Source organism: Vidua chalybeata, chromosome 2 (genome assembly GCF_026979565.1).
Source record: "Vidua chalybeata isolate OUT-0048 chromosome 2, bVidCha1 merged haplotype, whole genome shotgun sequence".
Lineage (NCBI taxonomy): Eukaryota > Metazoa > Chordata > Aves > Passeriformes > Viduidae > Vidua > Vidua chalybeata.
In genome coordinates, this window is record NC_071531.1 from 73895938 (window position 1) to 73921091 (window position 25154).

Consider the following 25154-nt stretch of genomic DNA (forward strand, 5'->3'; position numbering starts at 1 on the left):
AAATAACTTGTGGTTGTTGCATCACTTGATTCATCTCTTGTTGTTATCCCCTTTCAAGAATCAGACACTGCAGGATTCAACAGAATTGGAGCTTCTCTGAACAACCTCACAGAGTGTTTTTCCTCATTGTAACCAGAAGCTGGACATAGAGTAGCACCAATAATACAATGTTTGTAGTTCAAGTGACTTTCAAAAGAATGCCTGCTGTGCTGTATGCCAGCCACTGAGCACAGGACATCACAGCTCCTTCATCTAACAAGTCACTTAGCTTGAAGCTGCAGACACTAAAAGTTTGAAGCTGCAGCACAAAAGTAGCTGTGAGGTAAAAGATGTGTTTCACAACACAGGAAGAAAAAACATTTTGTGGGCTTTAATTTCACACCCAGAATGAGTTTAAAACCACTGAAAGAGGGAGCAGAATCCATGGCCACTATAACAGAGACACTCACTTTCAAGAGAAACTGCTCTTTCTCCTTTTTGATTTGCTGTTCCATTTCCTCATAGAGATGTTGAATTTCTTCATCATAAGCAGCAATTTTCCTAGTAAGAGATAAAAATACACTGAGTGGGTCTTTGCAGCATTACTTCAAGTCATGGCCCACATTACCAGCTAAGCTCCACATCTCTGCCTTAACGTAAGACTCCAAAGAATGTTCTGGCTTCAAGGAAAAAGAAAATTTTGTGCAGCAAAACTCACAGATTACCTTTTTTTTTCTTTTCTTTTTCCCATGGAAGTAAAGCTTCAATAGCTCAAAAGCTAATATAAAGCTGATGTTTCCAGATAAAGCAGCTGTTCATTATGCAATTTTAATGACTACTAGATCTTAGGTAAAAGGAAGAGAGTTTCCTAATGAAAACACCAACAACCTAAATTTGACAGTTAAAACTATTTTCACAGCAACTTCCTTTTTTTACTCTGGAACTGCACTGTTGGCCATTCAAGGGTACTGAAGGAGGTACTTCTATCTAAGACACATTACCTAGAAGAGAATTCTTGAAATACCTTCTTGAAAGCAGCCTTACTGCCTCTCTAACTGCTTTGCTGGAACAAATGTGAAAAAGCCCAGACAAGGAACAGAAAGAAATATGCTGTGCACAAGTGTATGTGACTGTAGGAAGAAAAAAGAAGAACCTACAGAGTTCACTTTTTCCCAGTGGAAAATTGCAACTAATATCACTGCAGTTTGATCCATGAAGGACTGCATGGAGCAAATGCTTTAGCTTGGACAGAAAAAAAATAAAACTGTTGACAGGAAACAAGATATCTGCTTTGTTCTGCTACTATTCTATTCTATGCTCATTAAACCAGACACTGAAAAGCAAAAATATCTTTGTATCAAATTCAGGGGACATCCTAGAATAATTTTTGATAGAGATTATTAGGACCTTTATCTGACAGTACTGTATATATTGCCCCATATTCTTCCTGCCATAGCTGTTCCTTGAGCACTCTGCATAATGCATCTGTCACAAATAAAGTACAGAATCTTCAAGGGCATTCACATCAGCAAGAGCAAGACAAGGAACATGCAGAAGGAAAAAACCCAAAATTTATTTGCATCTACTTTTTTTTTTAAGCCCAATGCTATACATATTCTATGTTTTCCCTTATTGAAGGCCCAGTTCTCTTCTAATTTAAAACAAAGCCAATTTTAAAGAAAATTCAAAAACTTTACCTAATCTAAGCAGAGTAAGTAAAACTAGAAACAAGACTGTCTTTCCTCCTTTCAACAGCAGAACACCTGACACTGCCAGCTTGCTTTTTTAGTCACAGGTAAAAAAATGTGAGACATTTTCCCAGGATTTACAGAAGCAACAAACAACTGTCAAGCTGCAAGAATTGGAGGAAAACAATGGCTGTCACTTAGACTTTTGTAAACTCTGACTAGGTGAGAAAACCAGGCCCCAAAAGGGCCTCTGCCATGTGACTGCAACATTTCAAATGGAGAGTGCTAGAAAATCCAGAAGCCCTTTCTGCTGCCTTACTCCCCTTATACTGTAAAGATGTGTCATGTTCTGATCTCAAATTATTTTCTTGAAACTAAGAAAATGCTAATTTATTAAATTAGCACTCATCAATGGAATCAAATTACACAAATTCATAGAGAAAAACAACTACTTAGAAAGGCATGGCAGAGATGCTAGGACCATACACCTACTGTATTCATGCAGTAAAATGTCACTTTGACCAGCACTAGACTGACTACTGAAAAACCCTGTAACTTTGCAGAGGCAGAACACACTGCACAGCAGTCAGTGTTTCCATGGGAATCATAAAGATTTCCTGGGCTTCTGTGTGACAGGGAGAATAACTCTGGTCCTGTATTTTAGCTTGCTGTTTTGGTATTTTTTTCCCTCTAATGTGTTTGGAAGCAAAGGATATGGTAGCACTATGAAGACTACATCCTGAAAGCACTACTGAATGTAGGAATCATTTCAGTTGCTCTGGCACATAAGCATATGCCATTTCTGCAGGCTGAATACCCTGCAAGCATTTCATTCATGGATTTCCATTCTTATCTCGGATCAAATTAAACAAAAGGGGAAAATAATATCCCCTCGTAATCAAAAGTCTAACAATTATAAGTAAAATAACTAACAAGCAGAAGAAAAAAAAATCCAATACATTAGCTGGCTAATATTCCCCACATATATTCAGGAGAAAAAAAACTGAATCAATAAGGATATATCATTTTTATGTGAAAAATGCAACATGTTTTTCTATTCCCTTAGATTACCCCTTCTAGTTTTACTTAACACATAATTTTATAATTTCAGCCATATTGGATAATTTAGTCTCTCCTTTCAGTAACACTGTGGAATAAACAGATAGAGATGAAAGCAGATGAAATGTAACATGAGTTCACTAGGTTCAGATGATAGATCCAGAATCAACACACTTACAAGGGTTTAATTTCTGCCCATTCATGTAGCTGCAATGTGAATTGTTTTGATTTCATTACTGCTGTCCATGCAGTTTGTCATAATGGTTCTTTCTCCTTAAAAAAATACAGTGATTTGTGCACAGTGTGAACTAATCTCCTGAGACGCTGATTCTCCTCTTCTTCCACAAAGATGGATTCTGACACTATGCCATGCTAAGCCCAGTGAGAAGTCAGTTCATCCTTCCCTTCCCCTTTACCCTTTTGTTTATTTTGCCTGTTTAGAACTCTTGTTTGAAAAACAGTCTACATTTTTATTAGGTTTGTCCTTCAAATGCAAAGCACAGCAGCAGACAGAGACAATGGCAGTTGAAGATTTTATCTGCTATTAAAATAAAAAGGTCTTTCTCATCTCTTTTAGGCTTACTTCCTATCAGTCTTATTAAAAGCCCCTTGGTTCTACTGCCAGGAATTTGAAGAATAACAAGGTCTGTCATATTCCACTCCAGCCTTTGCCTCCTCATTCAAGAGATACAACCTTTTAAAAATAGCTCTCTCAGAATAGCTGTTCTATTCCTTTAACCACTGAGTTGCCATTCCCTGCACTTTTCCTCATCCCACCTACTCTTGCTGTGTTGCAGAGACCAGAACTTCCCACAGTGCACTCAGAACATGGGTGCACTAAGAGTCCATGTAGTGGCAAAAGCTTGCTTTGCCACATGCTCAGTACCCTCCCTGGCAGTGCCCAGCAGTTTACTGGGGCCTTTTGGCCGATTTTGGGAAACTCTCTGCAATGTCCCCATGGGCTTTCTCAGGAATTGTAATTGCCCATCACATAAACATGATTTTATTTTCTCTTCCTAATGTTAATCTCTGCTTTTTTTTTTTTTTTTTTTTGGGTGCTCAACATATTACTGTATTATTTTAAAAAACATTACTGCTATGTTTAAGAAGTGGGCTAATTTTAAACTAGCACTTAAAATGAAATACAAATACCAAAAATCAAGGAGGACTTACCTACCCTGGCAAATAAATACTGTAAACACAAAATCATATTTGGTTTAGATTTAAAATCCCTTTTTTTCTCTCTCTAGTTACATCAGTATTAACCCGCACAGTCCCCCATGTATGCTGTACTGCATGTTTGTGTATTGAGAATATATGTTCATCCTCACTGCTGCCAGGACCTACAAACAGGAACAGCAGCATCCAACTGGATCTATTGAACCAGAACAGGAGGAAACTCCTGGATCTCTCAGACCATGGGACTCAGGTTGAAGAATGAAAATACGCATATGTGAAAGGTCCAGAAGAAAAGACAAAAAAAAATTATAGAAGAACATTACAGGTGAAGAGCATAGATTTTTATGGCATAAAGATCCCAGCAAACACACATGAAGCTTCTGAGGGCATCCAGGATAGAAGAAAAATGAACAATTGAAGACAAAAGCACAGCCTACACCCAGGAAAGGAGACAAAAGGCTGTGAGTAGACTGCCTTATTGCCTAATGACTCACAGAGGTGAGTCAGGAAGAAAAGACTCAGGAAGGTAAGATGAAAGATCAAATTCATATTCAATTTCCAAAAAAGTATTCTTGTCACCAATCAAGAACAACCCAGTAGACATTATAGGACCTCAAAACCCAGCACCCCTTCTCTTCTGTGACCCCACAGTAAATCCTGGCCAGTCTCTGCAGATACTAGCACATCTTAGTGCTAGTACATACATGGGTATTAAAAAAAATTAATCTTCTCCCCTATATGGTGCTGTCTTGAGCTTTGCTGTTATTCATACATAGTTTAAAAGAAACAGGCTATTCCTCCCCACTGTTACTAGCAAAGACAACATTACTACTCTGATTCCTTCCAGCAATCGACTACAAATAAAACAACAATCAATGTGCTGAAATCAGTGGTGTTATCAGGAGCAACAAAAAAAGAAGAAATTAGCTATAACACATGTCTACTACAAAGGCATAAAAATCCAACACACTTTCAAGGTAGAGATTTCACATCAGCCAGAAAAGATAATGCTAATGTATTCTCTGTACACCTCTGCATTGATCAGAGCTATTAAAGAGACACATTTATTCATTCAGCTCCCAAAAAAACACTCACAAAAAAACTCAAAAAAACCTCACAAAACAAACCTCTCACCACACATGGTAGTTAACAATCTCTAGACTAAAGCAGACAACAAAACTCTCTGTATGCCGCTTCCAGCTGCCTGAAGGTTAAAACCACACACTTAGCTGAAAATGCTACTACCAATATAAACCAACTGTCTTTAATGATCATACATTTTTAGGTTTTTTCCTTCTTCATAAGCCTTGTCACATTTTCAGAATAGTCAGGAGAGTGCTGAACAAATGAAGTAAATTTTCAACAATATATTAGCCTTTATTGCTCAGTTTGTAAGAATCTGAAATTCAGAAGTAACACTTAAAAATACAGTGGAACTTCAACTACGCCCATAATTCTGCATTTTGTTAAGATTTAGCATCATAACTTTTCTCCCTCTAGATAACTACATATAAAAGATCGATCTATTAATTTTTAGTTCTTATACATATTTTTATATGTGTATTTTATGTATTTGTTTATATTTACATTTTATACATTTTATATATAAAACATACATATGTTATTTACTATATTTCATAGCTTTGCTTTAGATATATTTGTTAGCTTACATTTTCACTAGTGCTTTGTGCTGCTCTAACATCTTAAACCTCTTATGTCTCTGGCCAGTTAATCCAGGTTTATAGCTTTTCTGCACGCAATGCTTGCAAAGCACACAGACAATTTACCAGATTTACTGTTAAACATGACTTTCCTCTGGAATCAAACTGATTAACTAGATTGGAATCGCTCAATATTGTCTTAAAACTTCAAAGCAGTAAGAGATATCTGCAAAAGAATTTCAGTCAATAAAATCTTAACCAGAAAAGAAAAGCTAATTTAATTCAGTTCTGCCATATGAATAATTCTACCAGTAGTCTTAATGTCTGATAAAATTTTACATTATAGAAATTTTACATTATGTGAAGTCTTGTCCTTCATTCTCCACTGATATACTTTGTTTATTTCAGAAGTTCAAGTAGCAGGTGAAATAGTTGAAAAACTACACAAGCAGTCTAACAAAGAGAAGTACTAACTTTTTTAGAGCACATTCCAACTCATTCTTCTCATTATCTGCTTCTTGGAGCTGGGAAAAAATTCTGACCAGGAACTCTTCAAAATTGGAAAGTAAATGAGGTTCTTCTTTTCTTAGCTGCAACCAAAGTTGCTTCACATCAGTCTCACTGAAAGAAAATATCATAAAGGATTTATTAAGAGAGAACATTTTCCAGGCTGCAGTAAATGTCCTTAGCACCCTTAGTAGATGGAGGCTTCAGGGCAACACTAGTCAGAACACAAAACTTATTAAAAACAACTTAAACTGTGCCAGATTTGAAAAGATGAGGGGTGGGAAATGATGGAGATTGAATTTATTTTTTAAAAAATGCATTGTAACATCTGGCCATTCCTGACTGCAGAATAGCACAGGAACTGCTTGTTCAGTGGGTGCCTTGCCAGACACTCCACCTAAACAGGAACGGGTAAGAAAGGAGACAGACAAGATACTCTATTCCTTGCCATCACTTCTATTACAAGTAAAGAAGTTCCCACAGATCTGGAGGGGAAGGGGTAGTGGAAAAGCTAATCAAAATCCCTCCACCATAAGAAATGAATGAGATTGAGACTCCTAAGTAACACACATATGTTAACAAATTGCATTTGTACCATATTCTTTCATTTTCAATACAATTTTCTTACATGGTGATTCTGCTACAAAAAGCAGAACAAAATGTCTTGAAATTTTGATTTAAAGATTTACCAAGATAATGTTGTGTTTCCAAATCTGTTCAGCAGACACTGACAGCTCTACTGTGAATGGTAATGGGTTTCTAATACTTTGCCAATATTCTCCTGAACCACTTTGTTTCTTCTGACTCACTCTCTTCCATGAGCATTGCAATCCTGAACCTAGCCAGCAAAGAGCGCTGTATTTAAAGGACAAAATGAGGATAAGAAGAGAAAAGGTGGGTGATAAATATCTCTTCATAACAAAAGACTTTCAGGATAGCTGACAATGAACTGTTTCCTGAAACAGGCAGTCAGGGGGAGAGAAGGACAGATGAGCACTTTTGTTCCATAGTAAGAATCACTGATGTATTTCTTAAATATTTGTACCACTTGCCCAGATTCTCTCCCATTTTTGCCTTTTTTTTTTTTTTTTGTTCTACAGTATTCATTGTGGTTGACCAATGAACGTGTGGCCAGCACACAAAAAGCTCTTTGAGCAGGTTTTATGCTCCATGTTTCAGAGAGATCCATCCTGGCCTTGGAAGAAATAGCATTACCAGAGCAATCACAACATGCAATTAGGCATGAAGATGAGAAAAAGCAGAAAAAGTGGAGAAAACTTCCCTACTTAAGGTGCACTTTAAACACAGCCCTTGCCAAAAATAGCAGTCAACATGCACTGATTGAAAATCAGTGACATCTGTGGATTACATGCTTGTAATTTTCTATGTTCAGATTACACAGCAGAAAAACACATTTCATGTGTCTGTAGTAAAACAGTTTTGCACTTGGAAATTTTAGTCAAATGGCATTTTATTATGACAGAAAATTAGAAAATTAGTTTTTTAAAGAGTTTCTGGGGTTTTGACCAGCTTTTGTTCTTGCTATTCATCTTGGATTCCATTAAAATCAAACCCAGAGATGAATCATAAGAGGTCATACAACTGATGACTACTGATGACTATTGCTGTGAGAACTCACTCATCCAAAACCTTTGCAGCTCCAAGCCGATCCATGAGATTTGAGAACTGGAATTCTTCATCCTCATCACCAGTCATGGTCTCTTCATATCTAACGGGGCAGGCTGTTTCACCTTCTGATGGTTGCACCATGTCATTTTTCAAAGCAATCTGCTCCAAAAGAAATTGGCCTAAGAATTAGAAATTACACACATTAGCATTTTCAGAAATTACTATAAGAAGCAATGTCATACTAAACATACTAAAATGCAAATTTTATGGTAAATAAACAAAAGGATGGGGCATGCCAAGAGGATCTCTGAGTTCTATGGTGGGCTTTGTGCCCAGCTTAATGTCTAACCTTCAGTAAATTATCCACCTCAAAATTCAGAAACAATTAAAAAACAATCATATCTCCATGCAAAAACATAAAAGTATATAAATTGCAGTAACAACTCTTCATAAATGTTGTGGGTTTCTTTCTTAATAGGTTTAAATAGATTACGAATGTAAAATATCAGTATTGATAAAATGTATATTAAATAAAATTTAACATTCTTTTTAGAGCGTGACCAAAGACACACATTCAATTCCTATATAAATTGCATACAGAAAGCTACCTTTTATTAACAGTAGTTGTATGGTGAGGATGCAGAAGTGAAATTGCCACATGAATAATCAATACATTCGTGCTCATTTGCCACAGACCAGATATATTCCATCAAATTCCAAATGTGCCATCTATTTTATTTGAACACCCACAAGTAAAATTTTTTTGAGGGTGGGGCATATTGTGATTTTATGCAGAGGATTTTTTTGTTATATTCAAGTTGCAGTACAGAAATTACTATAGATCCAAGAAAACAGAAATACTGGTGTGGTTTTATATTTTTATTAACTCCATCTTGCATTTTTTCCTCATAGGTCCCAACAGAGCACATTGGCAACAGAACAGAGTATGTTGCAAAGAGGTATTACAGTAAATTTCAGATTTGCCACCATTTAGAAATAGAAACAGGACTCTCCCATAATAATTGGTGCAGCATGAGCTTTATCCAGCTTTCTCAAGCAGCTTTTATCTACCACAGCTTCTGCTTCTACCAGGAATGCCAACATCACCACCTAGCCAAATGTAGGACTACCTGGCCTGGAAAATACCTGTCAATGCTGTGTAGCAGGTTAAAGTGTATCATGCTTCATACTGTCTATCCTTATATTTTACATTATGTGGTCCATGTCCTTTGTGTGCCTGTGTGGGTGTCTTTGGGGTACATGTTTAACTTTACTACCAGCTGAACCTGCAAAGAGGAAAGCAATGGCCACATTCACCTGGGCCTCAGGACTGGGCTCCAGCACCTGAGCAAGAGGAATCCCCAGGATCTGAAACTGCTTGAGATGGCAGCCAATTACAATCTCCCTTAAGAAAGAGTTTTGGTTATGCAGGGACTGCTTATGAAAGGAATCTTAATTTAACTCATGAAAAGCAAAGTATATATTATTTCATTTTTTAATAATGTCAACTTTCAGATTAGAGCATACCCTATGAAGATACTTGATCTACCTCTACAATGGGAGAGGTGGGTGTCCTGGTTTAGGGCAATTTTGGGAGAAAAACATCTAAAGGGGTTTTATCTAGAAAAAGAAATTCAAGTGGACATGAGGACATTGGGACATGAGAGAATTAGGGTTTCAAATTACCGATGAAAACAAAAACGAAGGTCCTCTTTGTTGGATCTGTAGATAGTAACTAAATTGAGATTTACAGTTGCAATTCACACCTAGATGAGATTCAGTTTTCTAGAGAAAATGCTTAAACCTTAGCCAGAAGAACTAAAATTAAGTACAAAATTGATTCTGTGTAAACAACCAAGCACAATTTAACTAACATTGTCATCTTATCTGGAATGTCACATCTGGGGAGAAAACCACCCTGTGACAAACACAGAGAATATGACAGTAAGAGTGCTGTTGAAAAACAAGCCATTACAGAGAACACATCAGATCATATCTTACAAAAGTAATAAGTGCCTCATCCTGTTTTGTTTTGAAATAAATTAGCACCACTTGAAGAATTAATTCATTGTGTAAAGCATTCCCACAGCTCTAAGGACAGTGGCATTAACATATTCTTAGCAATGGCTTACAATAAGATTAGAGATAATTTTAATTATCTTTCATGTCCTGTTACCTGATATGAAATAACACACAAGACTCCCCACCCCCCCTGCCCAATGGAAACCTTCAATAAATTGTACATAGATTTACTCAACAGCTTAAAACAGGTGTGATTCGGATGATTACATCATTTTTTCATACTATGTCATGGCTTGCCATTTTACACAGAAGAGAAAGACCCTAGAGCCCTTTGTGTATTTATTCATATAATTTGACCACTTCTTCCTCTGCTACATATTATCTGCTATATTTAGGGAACAGACTGGCTCCCAGTGTGCAGTATTAAGTGTCCTGTTAAGACACAGTTCTTCTTGATTGATGTGGAGAGTACAGAACATGAATAAAGCTCAAAAGAGGAGACATGCTTTTCAAAACTCACTGAATCCTGTGATGAACTCCTCTGGGGTAAGTGAGCCGTTGCCATCAGCATCCAATGTAACAAAAACTTTTTCAAGTTCTTCCAGGCTAAGAGGTAACTCAGGATGCAGTCTCTGTAATGACAAAACATGCAGCAACTTTATCCATTACTACAGGATAAGAGGAAGACTGGGTTCTATAAAAACATCCACAGTACAGCAGGATAGGTCCTTTGCTTCCTCGAGTGAAAATCCAATTACAGAGCAAAACCAGACCAAGTGAGGGACATTTTTTTTAATGACTTCTTTACTTGCCTTTATGAATCCATTATGACGACGCCAGGAGAACAACTGCCTGGTGCCACAAATTCCAATCACACAGGGAAGGGGAAGAACTTGAGGTGGAGTCTCAGCCTCCTGGTGAAATGGCTTGATTATCTTGGTGAAAAGCCTTGGTTATCAGGCTACTGGACAAACTTGGCAGCAGAATCGTACAACTAGTTCCTTCCACATCATAAAGTCAAGCAAGAGACTCTAGACAACTACATTATAGAGAATATACTGTCCTAATTCAAACTGATTCAAAAAGTGTACATAAATAAATAAGTAAATAAAACAAAGCTAAGAAAGCATCATGGCCTAAGGACCAAACCTGTTGCTCCCACAATGAGTGCAATGGAGTTCATGACCATCTATTTCTGAAATGCAGAATGCTGCATTTCAAAAAAAGCTGCATAAAACCAGCTCCACAAATATCACATATTTTTTCCTGATAATCTAAAGACAGGCATAAAACAGAAGAATTCTGTAAAACTGACTATAATGGTTTTACTCTAATCCTTTTAACAGTGTAGACAGATTCCCAGAAACAGGAGGAAACTGGAGTGGCAAACAACCCGAATAACCAGCATTTCCACTGGGAGACAGTACTAGGAAAATTAAAACCTTTCCTCAGCTTAAGAAGCAATATAAATGCACATTGGTTCACTCCTCTGCTTTATTAATTGACATTTTAATCCCCCCCAAACTCCTGTTGTATATACAACATATTAAAACTGCAAGCTAGTAGGTTGATGAAGTTCATTTGATTAAAAGTGCTGATCTGTTCCACTGTGGGGGAGGGATTTAGGGCCAAAAGATGTTTCTCCTGCAATCCAAAACAGCAGAAACCAATATTCAATATTCTAAGCCATATAGGCAAGGTAAGAACTGGTTGAGTGCAATAACCAGGAATTCCCTGGTTGCCACAAAGGGTTTAGGGTATGCTTTATGAACTGTATGGGTCAAATGGAAGAGTGGTAAAAGGAATTCCAGGGTGGTCCTGAGAAGTGAAAGCAACAGAGATCCTACAGCACAGAACTATCTGGGATAGTCACAAATGGATTTCTGAGCAGGATTAGTTGTGCACTGCTGCCTGCTTCCAGAAATAAAACCTAGGGAAACTTGATGTATACTCAGTTTAAATTACTTATTTCACCAGTGATACACCTCTCTTCAGTTTTTTACTTAAACACACCTATCTTCCCCAAGTTTGGATTTCAATCTCTAACATCTAAAGGGAAACCTTTTAAAATCAGCTTCTTCTGTAAAATTCTTACAGCCAACACTGCACTGATGAGGGAGAAGGTGCTTCAAACAATTTACTCTTTTTACATTCAGAAAAACAGAAACTGTACTCTTACCACCAGATCTTTGGGACCTGCTGAAGGAGCACCCAATTTGACCGTCCCAAAAACCCAGACCCAGCTGCTATTCCAGTGCAATGGCCTGGGGGTCTTGCTGCAAACCTGACTGACAAGTATGGGCTTCTCCAACCACAGCTGCAGTGCCCTAATGCAGCATCCAAATTCTGGTGAGAATTACACTAAATTTTCAGTAAAAAACACCACAATTACTTGTGTTTTCTTGGGGGGCGAGGGTGGGGGGGAGAGGGGAAAGATATGAAAATAGGAGATTCTAAGGAATGTACCAACATTTTGCTTCATTAAATTCCCTCCAAATAATTTGCAGACTTTTATGAGCTGGGACACACTTACTAAGATTAAGTCAATGTTTACCCAATCTCTTGGGTTTTTTCTTAATAAAAAAATTAAGGTGGTTTGTGGCTAGGAAAGCAAAATATCATTGGTCTCATAGACGTGTTTTTGTTTATTTGCTCATTTCAGGCTTACTGTAAAAATGCACAGACCCTTTCAATATGAGGTTCCTAAAATTTTTAAAAGAATAGAAAACAAAATAAAACATATTCAGAGATACCACTGGAGCTTCAAAAGAAGCTGTCTGCACTGCCACCAAAAGTGCTCTGTGGTTTCACAATATCTGTGCTTAATTCTCTCAAAATACCAAGCTTTTACTCACCTAAATACAAGGACAGAGGTCAAATAGCTAAGAGCAAGATCTGAACCCAATCCTCCCATGCACATTAGAACAAAACATTTTACAGCACTAATTCTCATTATTCATTATAACCTCAAGAACCAATAGATGAAACTGTGGTTTCAAGTCTAAGGTAGAATTTGCTTTCTTGCCATTTCAGAAAACCTCTTGCTGGTTTGAAATATGGGTACATTTGGTGTTTGGAAACAGAATGAAAATTTAAAAAACCTCCAGCTATTAACATCCTCTCACAATAAACAACATCATATAAACAAGGAGGTGTAAACCTTTAGTGTAGTTACTGTTATAGACACAAGAGAAAACACTGCAAGATCTGTTCCATCAAGTTTAATTGAATTTCAGATACTTAGCACTCTCTGTTGAAATCATGCCTTGTATCCCTTGCCTAAGGATTAAAAAGCTTAGCATTAGCATCCTATATTTGAAGCAAAGCTTCAGGAATGATAAGCAGTACAGACCTACCAAATACAGCACAATGCAAAAATGGTCAACACTTAGTACCTTTTAAGGAAAAAACTGATTTATTTCATTGAATTTTGTTTTTCTTATAGGGAGAAAACATCATGAAAAATGCAGGAAATAAAATCAAGTATAAAGAAACACCATATCAAATGTCCTGAGCACCTTTATTTCTGTATTAAACAACTTACATACACTTACATGTAGAGATGAAGTTTTCAGATATAGCAAACAAATATTCATGATGAAATAAAGAATGAAATAGAATTTTATTTGTTCTTTGCAATACTATTTCTACTGCATCTTTTGCAACATCTGTTTTAGAATCTGAAGTATAAATTTAGTAGCAGTCTAAGAATAAACCTAGAATCAAACAGAAACAAATAATTTTACATTCCTTGCAAAAACAGGTATTAGAACTTTTTATATATGTATACATACACATAAATATACGTGTTTTCCATTAGGTAAAAATCTATGTCATTCAGTTTTTAGAAAGACTGTAAAATTGTAATCCATTAAACTCTGAGTGGCTTTGGATTTACCAAAACCTACGCTGGAAATATGTTTGGTTTTTTGAATTTAGTTACTTCAGTGAGATAATGTAGATTGGCAAAGCCTACAGCAGAGCAAGCTTCCACATTCCTCTCTTTTTTCAACTTAGCATAATCAACAGAGGTCATCAGAAAACTCAGCAACACACAACTGTGAAGAAAGCTCTTGAGAGCTAGTAAACTGAGCAGTTTACTTAGGAGGGTTTTGCTTTTCCAAAATAGGCAGTGAAAGTTGTTTCAACTGTGTTTTTATACATACAGACATCTTTGTTTCTGAGGACAGGGAAAGTTTTTAAATTTTCTATTAAATGCTTTCTTGAGTAGTAGATCATGATGAATTTGTTTTGCTTCTGCACTCCAATTCTGTTTCATCCATAAGTACTGAAGTAGAAATGGATTAACACAAATTATGCTTTGCATGACAAGCATGAGTACATTCCTGTTCTCTGCCACATACTGGTTCAAATCATCTTATCACTTCTGCAATGTGCCACAATCACATTTTCAAAAGCTTTTGTTATATATAGTTGCTTTTTCTCATCAGCATATTCAGCAAATCTGATTTGGGGCCCTCAAACAAATTAAACACAATTTCCTAAGATTGCTGCCAACACTGAATAATGCTAAAAATACTGTTCCTCTGCACTTCCTACATATATACGTGATCCAGCTGAGAGTTCACCATTGTCTGACAGCGAAGTCACAGTGAAAGACTTTATTTACACAAGTTTGCTGAAAAAAATGATAAAATTGGCAGACTGAATACACTCCTGACACTGGCAAATCACAAAGTAATGAATTTAATGGTGTTTCGATGTTTTCAGCAAGAATAGAATTTAATTCCTGGGGCTTTTTTTTAAACTTAATTTACTTTGATTTTCCACTTTTTTGTTGCTTTGTCTGTGAGAAAAAAATGCAAGCGTTATGTAAGACTTCAAAGATATTATTTTAAATCCCACATATCTCTTTAAAGTTATGAGAAGGGTGTTAACATTTTTAACTCTAAATTAATCAGTCTCAAGTCATTAAGGCTTTAGGAGCTTCTCTCATCGTGCCTTTCACATAACCAATTTTGTTTTACCTGCATGTCCCGACGAGTGACGAAGCCTTTGCCTTCCAGATCACAAATCTGAAAGAATTCTTGTGCTTTTCTCAGCACAGTTAGTTCTGGGTCTTGTTCTCCAGTCCTGCTCCTCTCTGCATCTCCTGGTTGCACAGGACTGGTATGGTCTCCTTTTATTCTGTTCATGGTTACAATCTCAGCTCAGGAATATCCTGGGATGCTGCTATCCCATATACCCATAAATTCTGGTCTGAAACCTGTGCATGGAAAAAAGTAAGGAAAAAAGCAAATCAGACCCTCTTAATGATGCTTTCCACAATCTCTTGGCAACCATCTCTTTAATTAGGCACCAAAGCTTAGAAAAAGCTTTTTGAAAATGCTTACCCTTGATGGGCTGCACTAAAGACATTGCAAATGGGATGATGAACAAGGAAGGAGTCTGAGGAAAGAAGACAAAACTAGCTCTGAAATGGAATCTCAAAGCAAAATCAGCCAGTTTGACAAGAAATACAGACAATCAATCAACATGAACAAGAAAACACAAGAAATACAGGTAAAGGCAAGAGTAACTTAAAGCCATTACAACTTGACTTCGTATATTTGTCTTGAACATCTTATCTAAGTAGGTCTGCCTAAAGTAGACAAAAATTTGTCTGAAAATTTTTAACCGAACAAAGAATTTTTTAAGGTGTTTGACTAATATAAGAGAATATAGCCTGATTCTGATCCAGTATGACTGGCACAATCTGGAACAGCCCCACAAAGGCCAGTGAAAATTTTTTAAATATGGAACTTATGTTGTCTTCAGAGCAAAGACCTCAGCACTGCATGGATGTGAAGGTAGAATATGAGGAAACAAGACCTTAGGCTTGTCTATGCAGCTTCTTAAGGTGAAAAGGCTCTGATCACATAGAGCAACTCAGCCTTTTTTACTCTGTGCTTAAGTTCAAACCTGGCATTCTTGGACCACAGCATCTTCTAAGATGTGTTCATCTTCACAGAACTTACACAGCTTCCCATGACAAAGTGATTTCTCTGATAGCCATGGGCCAGGCAGCTGGACTTCCCACATTGCACATAAGTGTAAATTTACTGCAAACAGGCCATTGACCTCAAATCAAACTAAGGTTTTGGTGAGCAAATAATTCAGCCCCTCTGAAACCATTTGAAAAAATCTGCAAACATAGATAATTTTCCTCTCCCTCCCTCCTCTCTTTTATCTCTCCAATCATCCCAGGACTCTTGCTCAAATACTTTCCAGAACTGAAATAACTTTGGCTACATGGTCAAAGAACCTGTCAGAATCTTCCTAAGCAGCATTACAAGCAGGAGATGAAAAAACACTCTGAGAGAAGCCAAGAGATGTCTAGACCACCCAGTATCATGCCACCTTAGGAAACTCCTCCCTCAGAATGGGTCTTGCCTGAATTTTAATGTACAGCTGTCAGGGATGCCTTATAAACCCCAAGACCTCTGCTGGGGCAAGTCACACTCTACACTCCAAGAGGCACCAAATCCTGCCAGAGCAACCACTCCTGCAGCCCTGGATAATTAACAAGGCTAGAAAATGCTGTCACAGGGAATTCTGGTCACACATAACAAGGGGGTTTTGCCTATTACAGCTGCCTGAACAGCTGTAATCTCTTATGAGGAAAATTTATAGCTCAGAAAGTCTGACCAACATTCAGTAGCTGGGAAGATACACAAAGGAAAAGAGTGCTCCATAATTGGCCTGTTTCTTAAATCCTTCCATGATGTTTCCAACAACAGTCTTAAAAACAGTCTATGAGCCAGATGAATCTTTGCTCTCACTGTATATAGCCACCCACAAGTGGATCAGATGGAAAGTCACAATCAAACTACACTGGTGTAATAGTCTGGATAAAATTCTCCCTTCATACTGCTTTTACACACCTGAACCTCCATTATATCAATACAGCTCACTCCTGGCTGACACCAGTGTATGAGGTAACAAACCAGACCATCAGTTTCCACTTAGCAATGATACTGACTTAAAAACACCAAAAATCAATGGGACAAGCCCAGCTTAAAGACAGTCCTGACAAGATCTGACCCAGAATCAAAATGTTTTCGGTGTTTTTTTTTTTTAATTTTTTATTTCAACCATTTCACAGAAGGGCACAACTTCAGGAACAGACCAAGCTAATCAAGATAAGTGCTGCTAGTGCCTGCCTCTGCACATTCCATTAGACTTTCTTAGGAAAAAAGAAAAACTATGCAAGGAATAAATAGCCCATTGCAAGTGAAAGAACAGAAATACAAAAACAGGTTAAAAATGGTGGAACAAAAGGCACTATATACACTTTGATAAAGCTGTTTGCAGTTAGCAAACAGTACAATTCAGCAAACATCACCATGCTTTCTAAATATTTCCATACCACAAAATGAAATTACATGCATCATGAGAGCCTCACCTTCTTATAAGTTGCCCCACCTTTTATACACATCATAAAAACTTGCTACACAGCAAGTGTCTTCAATACAGCAGAAAATTAAATTAGAGCATCTGCAAAAATTCTTAATCCTTATGGCAGCTTCTAGAGTTGATAGAGTTCATCATAATTCCTACAGTGCCCTGATAGGTTGGAAATGCTGGTAATAACATGAAAGATTAAAACTGCAATTTGTCCCCCATTACTGAATTAGCACTCAGTAATTACCTCAAAGCCAGTTTCAAATAACATAGGTAGTTCCATTCAATCATCCATCTCCTTTAGAAAATGAATGGCTTACAAAATCAATTCTATTAAGACCTTTGATTTCCATTCTTTTAGCTACTAACATGCTTCATTATGCAAAATAGGTCATATCATGATCTGATGCAAACAAGCATAGCTCCAAATACTAAACATGGACGTGTGATTCACAAGGTTTCTGTCCATTAATCATGAGGTAAATTTTGGACATGTCTGCAAAAGGCAGATCACTGTTAATATTCCAAAAGGCATTTTCATCATTTCCAACCAGGTCTACTGCAAATCACCAAACTCTAGAAGTACAGAGCAATGCTGAGCCACAGATTTCACAAGTCATGATGTATGACAGCCCCGTTGTCCTTAACTGTGATAGTTAAAAACCTAGAGAGCTGTTTCGCCTGCCCTCATATCTCTTCTGCTTTTTACATTTCAGTGAAATATTTTTCTTAATATGTGTCTACAGGTACAAATTTTCTGCAGCACACTTCAAAACATACCATCAGCTGAAAAATCTTGTAAGTTTATTTAATACCAATAAATCCAAAGGTCACTTTGGATTTATTCAAAACACTGTTACGAGAGAGAACACATCTTACAAACACTACAAAATAAAAAATAGATTGCATACTTTTTCTACAAGAAATATTTATTTCCTACAACCAAATGATCTTTGTTAAAATAACCCACAGCTGCAGTGTAGCATGCCTGACACATGAACAGGGACCTCTTCAGAAATAACTTCATGTCAGAGTTAGTTATCAAAGTTAGTTATTCTGCATTGTGCTGAAAAGCTCCTAAAGCTAAAATGCATCACTACAAGGAAGTTATTCTGTTCCTGATTGCTCTGCCCTGCTTTTGAACAAGTATTCATCCAGTTAGACACAAATTCTGTTGTAGAATCCTTTCAATTTCAACTGGAAAGTAATAGTTTATTTAATTTAATTAAGCCCAAGTAGTCCATCAAGGAAGAATCATAAAAAAACAGGACCTACAGAGAATAACAGAGGAATGGGACTGCTAAGACCAAAGAGAGCGCAATAACCAATCTCAAGTACATAGAAGTTTTCTAGGTACAGGATTGGAGAAATATGCTCCCCCTGTACATAATACAATCCACAAGAAGCAAATATGTCAGACAAGCTAGACATGAAAACCCACCCAAGGATAAAGAAGGTGGAGCACTGAACACATGGCTGCAAAGACAGTGCAGTTCTGTCATCCTGGAAGAACAGACCAAACACAAATCTGCAAATAATGGCAGAGGAGATCACTCCTGAGAAATATGACTAGATCAGTGGACTTGAGTGTTACTTCTAGCCATTTAAGAAAGATTTTATGACCATCCAACATAAAAATTCAGGTCCCACACTTAAAACAACTAGCAGAAATATGAAGTTGTGTGCTCAAGAAAATAGCTGGTTTTCCTCAATTATGACTAAGACAATTAACCTTTAAGCTCTCATGGAAGCATTATAAACCTTGGCCTAACCATATGGACACCTAGACACAGCTGGATGAAAAAAAGGGGACATTGATTCCTCCAGTTTTGGCTTTCAAGTAATAACGTGCAAGTTAGAAAATCTTGTGATGAAGTGTATCATCAAAGCCTCTTCCACACAGCCTGAATTCACTTCTCTCATGATGTACACAATCTCTTATGACTCTTCATCTTAGGAGATTGTACACCATGGAGTGGGTGTGAGGAGTTTAACTCCAGAGGGAGAGATCTGAGGCAGGCTGGAGTTCCTGTGAAGGACCACAAGAACATAGTCTGAAAGGAATGTGTCATGAAAATAATTTCAGGGGAGTAGCAAAGGCAGAGACAAAAAGAAGAATCCCACATCCACTGGCCTGTGAAAGGAAAAACTAAGTTATGTAGAAATTCCTTTCGTCTAAGTAGATTTGTGTGGGAGAACCAAATTCTGTTTAGAATCAATCTTGACAGACTGTTTGGATTCAGTCTTAACAGAAACTCTCCAGCCAGACCTGATTAGCTTTTAAAGATTAAGGGAACCATTAGGATCACCTACTTTGCTATCTGCAAGGTTAAAGCTTCATTTATACCACAACAAGGCTTTAAAAATTACTTACAATTTATTTCAAGTTAAGGGAGCTCAGCAGAAGTCAAGGAGAAAAAAGACGTGGGAGAAGATACTGCGTGTTAAACATACACCAGAGTCATATAAATGAAATTTCTCCTTTTCAGAAGATCACTTGTTAAGGGGAAAGAAAAAAAAAAACCAACCAAAAACAACCAAACAAAAAAAACCACAACCAAACCCAAAAAAAACACCTTAAATCTAAACAAGAAGGATAAAAATGCAGATTAGATATCTGAAGCAGTGTGTCAACAATATGAACTGTGAAACAGGAGAAAAACAGAAAATATGCTTGAAGTGATTAAGGATTCCAAAACAGACAGCCAAAGACTTTGGACAGAGACCACTTGCTCCCCCTAGGGCATTTGTCCCTAGATGAATCCACAAATACACGTTGGAGAAAGAACCAAACCACAATTCTGTGCACTATGATGCAGAATTCCAACTCCTACTGATGAACGTATCTTCATTAAACTTTTATTTTTAACATTTGCATTCAAGCAACTAGTTTTCACTGGGTTTGTAAGAAATTTTCTCCTCCCAAAGGCCAGCTTCCCCAGAGGAAGAGGAATACAAAAGATCTCCTGCCTGGCTTCTTGCTGGCTTATGTAGAAGTAGTAAATAAAACTATCCATGTATTAAAATTCAGATGCCCAGGGTAAGCAGGCATACTCATTTATTCACCATCCTGCTCTTCAATATGAAAACACTAATGAAAAACAACTAACAGGATCTTCATTGCCTAAATCTAAGCAGTTCTTAGGGGTCCATGCTGAAAATGCAGGATTAAGTTAAAATGGGTGTTAAGTGCTGCTAGGATCCTTGAGAAGTAAAGCTACTCTAGATAATGACTTTAACAGAAATACATCTTTTCCTCTTGCTTCATTGCTTTGGATGCTTCCTTTTTAAAGAATTTAAGAAGTCAAAAGCTAAGAGCTGCCTGGAAACGCAAACTTCTTATGGAGGGACACTGAATTTAGGGGCAGCCATCATCATGGAAATCACTGTTGCAGAATAATCACAAGATCATCAGAACTGAGAGCACCCTGCCTGTAGTCTCTGCAGGCTTAAGGACCCATTGTCTCCTCTTCCTCCTTCTGCTCTTTCCATCTTATTCAAGAAAACTGGTTCCAAGAACTCTTCTCCCCACCTCTTGTTCCTCACCTTCCTGCTGGCTGCAAGAAACTGCTGACCTACGCAATACCTGAGCAGGATGGTGGTACAAGTGTGCATGAGTATCTGAGTGGGTATTTTCCTCACCTCACTGTCTTTATCTCTCTAAATTACCAGTAAATCATTACTGCATACAAATACAGCTCGGCCAGTTACCTGTTTTGGGCTAAAACTCAGGTTAACATTTGTGGCTGTAGCATGTGGTTTTATAAATGTCTGCATGTAAACTGGACAGACACTAGCATTTACAAAACCTGTATTAGAACTATTACAGAACTATGTAGAACTATTCTACCATTATTTTAACTTATTTCTAAAACATTATTTGTTAATTCAGGGATGTAAAATCTACTCCTACTGTTCCTACTGTTAAGGAGCATCTTACAACATATGCAACACATTCTAAATGTAGTAAAGTCAAAACTGGGCTGAGTCCATCTGACTGCAAAGAATCACAGAATCATTTATGTTTGAAAAAGCCTCTAAGTACAATTTATTGTGCTGCATTGTTCCAAGTACTGAAATTAAATTCAATTAACTATATTGGTAACAGCATTATATTAGTAAGTGGCGTAACATGACGTTCTGGCAGGAGATATCGCCAATTCACATGAGCTGTTCCATTTGTAGACAAATTATTTGCACTGGTAACCCCCTTCCCCTGAAGTGCAATGATCTGGAAAAAGTTTAGGTTAAATAGTATATACCTCTTTTAATTGTCTTATCTTTCAGGTTTTCCTAATGACTCACTGCTAAATGGAGCTACTTTCAGCTGGTGAAATCAGGTTGACAAGAACATCTTTAAAGTACACCATTTGCACAAAAAAACCCTTGAAATATTCTTCCTCCTCTAAAAGCCCTTCTAAAAATTTAATTTCTGAAAAAAAATCAAAACCTTTTATCTGCCTGAAAACCAACAACAATCTGGCTTGAAGTCTAAAATACACTCTCTATTTCAAGTTTTTCAAGGAATGTTACATCTTTAACTTAAGTCAAAGATTTTTGAGATGCAAATTAAATATTCTCTTCAAATAAGAATCATTTTTCATGGAAAAAAATGTTAGTATAAAATTTCAATCTACACTGCCATGGACCTTAGAGGACCCAAGTCAATGCTGATTCCACTAGAAGACAGAGAGACATATTTCAAGTGTTTCATTAGTTATTTGGCACTTGGTTTGAAGCCAGGTTGGCACGAATTATTGTCTTCAAAACTTTCAGAATTTCTAATACCTTCACTTGAGTCAGTGGGACAGGTTTTATGGGGCAAGAGCATGTAAGTGAGGCACAAGAATATTTAGTTTGCTAGTCCACTTGTTTTCCACTGCAAAAAGTAATGGTAAAATAGGATACTAAAAGAGTCATATTTTCCTATATGCAGAACAAGATAACCTTCATGCTATCTGCTCTGCTCAGCTCACTTCCAAGGCCTTGGAAACACATATAAACAAATCCACATATCTATGTTTGATTAGGAGAGAGGCTTAGTGTACTTCATCCTGTTCAGTTCTACAAAAAAGTCTCAGTATGCAAACAAGTAAAAATGCATCATTACAGATTCAAAATTGGATTTTCATTCACTACTGCTTTTGAATAGACAACTTCCCCTTTCTGTGTGATCCAATTACTCAGAAAGTTATCTTTACAATTGTGCAGGATCCCTAACTTCATTTATGCTGCTCTTCAGTTAATGGAAGTTCCCCAGCAAGACCCTTCACTTTCCTTGACACCCCCTCTGTGAGACTAGAGAATAAGATAAGTCCAAAATCTTTAAACTCAGTTTCAATCAGACACAGACACCCTGTTGCTTCTGCATGAATTAGGTCATGAACAGTGGAATCAATTATGTTTTTACATCAGGTTTAACTTGAACTGACTAAATCTGCATTTTTCAACAGAGAAATAAAACCCTATATGCTATTTCTAAACATGATAAATATTTCTCAGCATATTTCTCAATATGAGAATTAAAATTTAAAAAATAAAATAGATGTGTTACTCCAAACTTACATGTTGGGACTATATGTTCACATATATATTTAGACAGCAAATTAGCAAACAGTAGAGATTGAATCAGGGAAGACCACTACTCTTTACTCCTCCATTTACCCACCATTTACCCACCTAAAAATCATGATAGCATATCATTTGTCAATGAACAGAAATGGGAGAAAAGAGAGACCTGTTAGAAGCAGCACATTCATCCTGTGGTTTGAAGAAACCACAAACAAAGCTTGTAGAGTGGTACTCTTTAGTGCATTTATTTCTGCTACTTGTTTTACTGTTATCTTGCAGTCCACCACAAGATAAGAGGAAATGGTGGTGGTGGGGAGGCAGAGACAGTTCACGAGGACCCAAACACACCTCATTCATTTCAGCAGCAGTGAGCTTAAGTCTCTCAGAGCTGGCAGACCATGAGACTGTAAAGTATTACCGCCCTAAATCTCGTTTGCTACTTAATCCATTCACAGAAATGTACAGACATGTATCTTCCTTTTTGTACTTCAGACTCTGACTTTTGAGTTCTTTTCTCAATTTCATGAAAGATGAGAATCTAGTTTAGAGAAGATCAACATTTAATTTTCACTCTTGTACTTTTGGGTGTAATGGTTCCCTTTTGATCTGTGCAATTACTGAAGCTCAAATATGGGGACCAGGGTTGTTAGAACAACCCACAGAAATCCAATAAACTTTTACCATGCATCAGAATAATTCACTTATTCTAAAAAGAAAAGCGAAACTAAGCTGAAAACTACTGTTGAAAACCACAAAGTTGCAACTAAGAAAACAGAAGAGCACATTAAATTAGCCAACGTGTTCCAGAGGGATTTTACCATTCTCCCAATTGTGACACTACCCACGTTTCACTACATGCAGTAATAATCTGTTCTACTGGTGTATATTAAGAAATCTATTATCCTGGTAGCAGCACGTTTCTTTCATAACTGTCATTTACAGTCATCATAAGCCTTCAGTATCAAGACAGAAAATGCAATCAGAGATCACATAAATGTTACAGCAGAGTAAGAGTGACACCAAACTATTGCAGGGGGACACAGGAATCATCTCTACAATCACCAGGAACAGCACTGCCTTTTTCTTCAACAAGCATTTGGTGAGCCTGAAGGCAGCCACCAGCCACAAATTGATTCATCTTCTGTATCTGCAGGGAAGCGAAAACCAGCGGGGCAGCTCCTGAGGTGGCCAGGTCATCCAAGGACTTCTCTCCGACAGCATCGGCACGAAGCTGCACGAGGCACGGCGGGAGCGCCTGCACAACGACTGCCCGCCGCCGGCACTTTTGGGCACCACCTTTGGGAAACATTCCGCGTGTGGGAGGAGTCACGACAGTCGCAGCCCCGGCACTGAGCTGTCGCTCCCCACGCCAGCCCCGGCCCCACGGCGGAGTTGGCTCCATCGCCGTGCGGGCGTTCGCGCCGCAGCCGGCGCTGCGAGGGCTGCACCAGCCTGCTGGCGGCCGCTTCCAGCCACCTTCCAGCCTGGCAGCGAGCGGAGGGACAGCCAAGGGCAGCCCCCCGCCCCTGGCACCTTGCCGGGCCGGCGCTCCCCTCGGTGAGCCCCGTCAGGGGACAGAGCGCGCTCCGTGCCGGCTGCCGGAGCCCGCCGGGCCCCGCGCAGGAAGCGCGGCTTGCGACAGAGCGGGGCTCGCTGGGGACGCCGGGGCTCTCTCTGCAGGGCACGGCGAAGCGGCGGCCGCAGGTGCCTCCCCGCCGGGAGAGCGGTCCGGCCGGGCACGGACCTCGCCGTCCCCTGCCCCGGCTCCTCCGGGCCGCGATGCCGCCCCGACTCACCTGCCGCAGGCGCCGGCCCCTCGGGCTGGCCCGGCCGGCGCTCCCCGGGCTGGAAGCGAGACCGCGGAAAGGCTGAAACCACTTTCCTAACTTTGTTTTGAGCACGGGTGACATAATCGGGCGAGGCGGGCTGTGCCCCAGGGGCGGGACGGCCGGCCTGGCTTCTCTCCCTCTCTCTCTGCCTGCAGCCGGAGCCCGGTTGCCCCGCCCGGTCTCACCTCACCTTGAGCGGGAGCGACTCGCCCTCGGCGAGATCAGAGAGACAGGGAAAGGCGAGGAGGGTGAGCCTTCCCTGGTCTCTCTTGCAGCCAGGACTGCGTGCGTGATGGTTTTCCAGGGTAAGGGTACGGGAAACCTAAGCGGGTCAGGGCAGGAGGGTTTGGGAAGACACCAGAACACTCATCCACAGCAAGGTCCTAAGGCAGTGACCAGTCCAAATGGACCTACTAGGATCTCCCCACCTTGTCATCTCAAACTCTTCAAGTTCTATTTGCAGAAGGTGGCAGCAGGAGACAGAATTGGTTCACATTTGATTCAAAGATTTCTCTTAGCACAAAGTAAATTTTGAAAAACACACCCTTCTGGGATCAGATTTTCCAAGTAGTCCCAAAAGAAGAGAAAAAACTTAAACATAATTCCCATCACTGTAAGGTCTCCCA

General features: G+C 38.6%; 1 protein-coding gene across 1 annotated transcript in view; it reads right to left on the bottom strand.

Annotated features, from left to right (window-relative positions):
• CRACR2A (calcium release activated channel regulator 2A) overlaps positions 1 to 24555 on the bottom strand; it is a 53152-nt gene extending 28597 nt beyond the window's left edge. Inside the window, exons 1-6 of the mRNA XM_053936591.1 lie at positions 24496 to 24555; positions 14713 to 14951; positions 10245 to 10356; positions 7713 to 7881; positions 6041 to 6187; positions 450 to 540 (exon numbers count right to left, since the gene is read on the bottom strand). Of these exons, the coding sequence (XP_053792566.1) occupies positions 450 to 540; positions 6041 to 6187; positions 7713 to 7881; positions 10245 to 10356; positions 14713 to 14880 (687 nt within the window). The 5' untranslated portion in view covers positions 14881 to 14951; positions 24496 to 24555. The remainder of the gene's footprint in view (positions 1 to 449; positions 541 to 6040; positions 6188 to 7712; positions 7882 to 10244; positions 10357 to 14712; positions 14952 to 24495) is intronic.
• Positions 24556 to 25154: the final 599 nt, after the last annotated feature.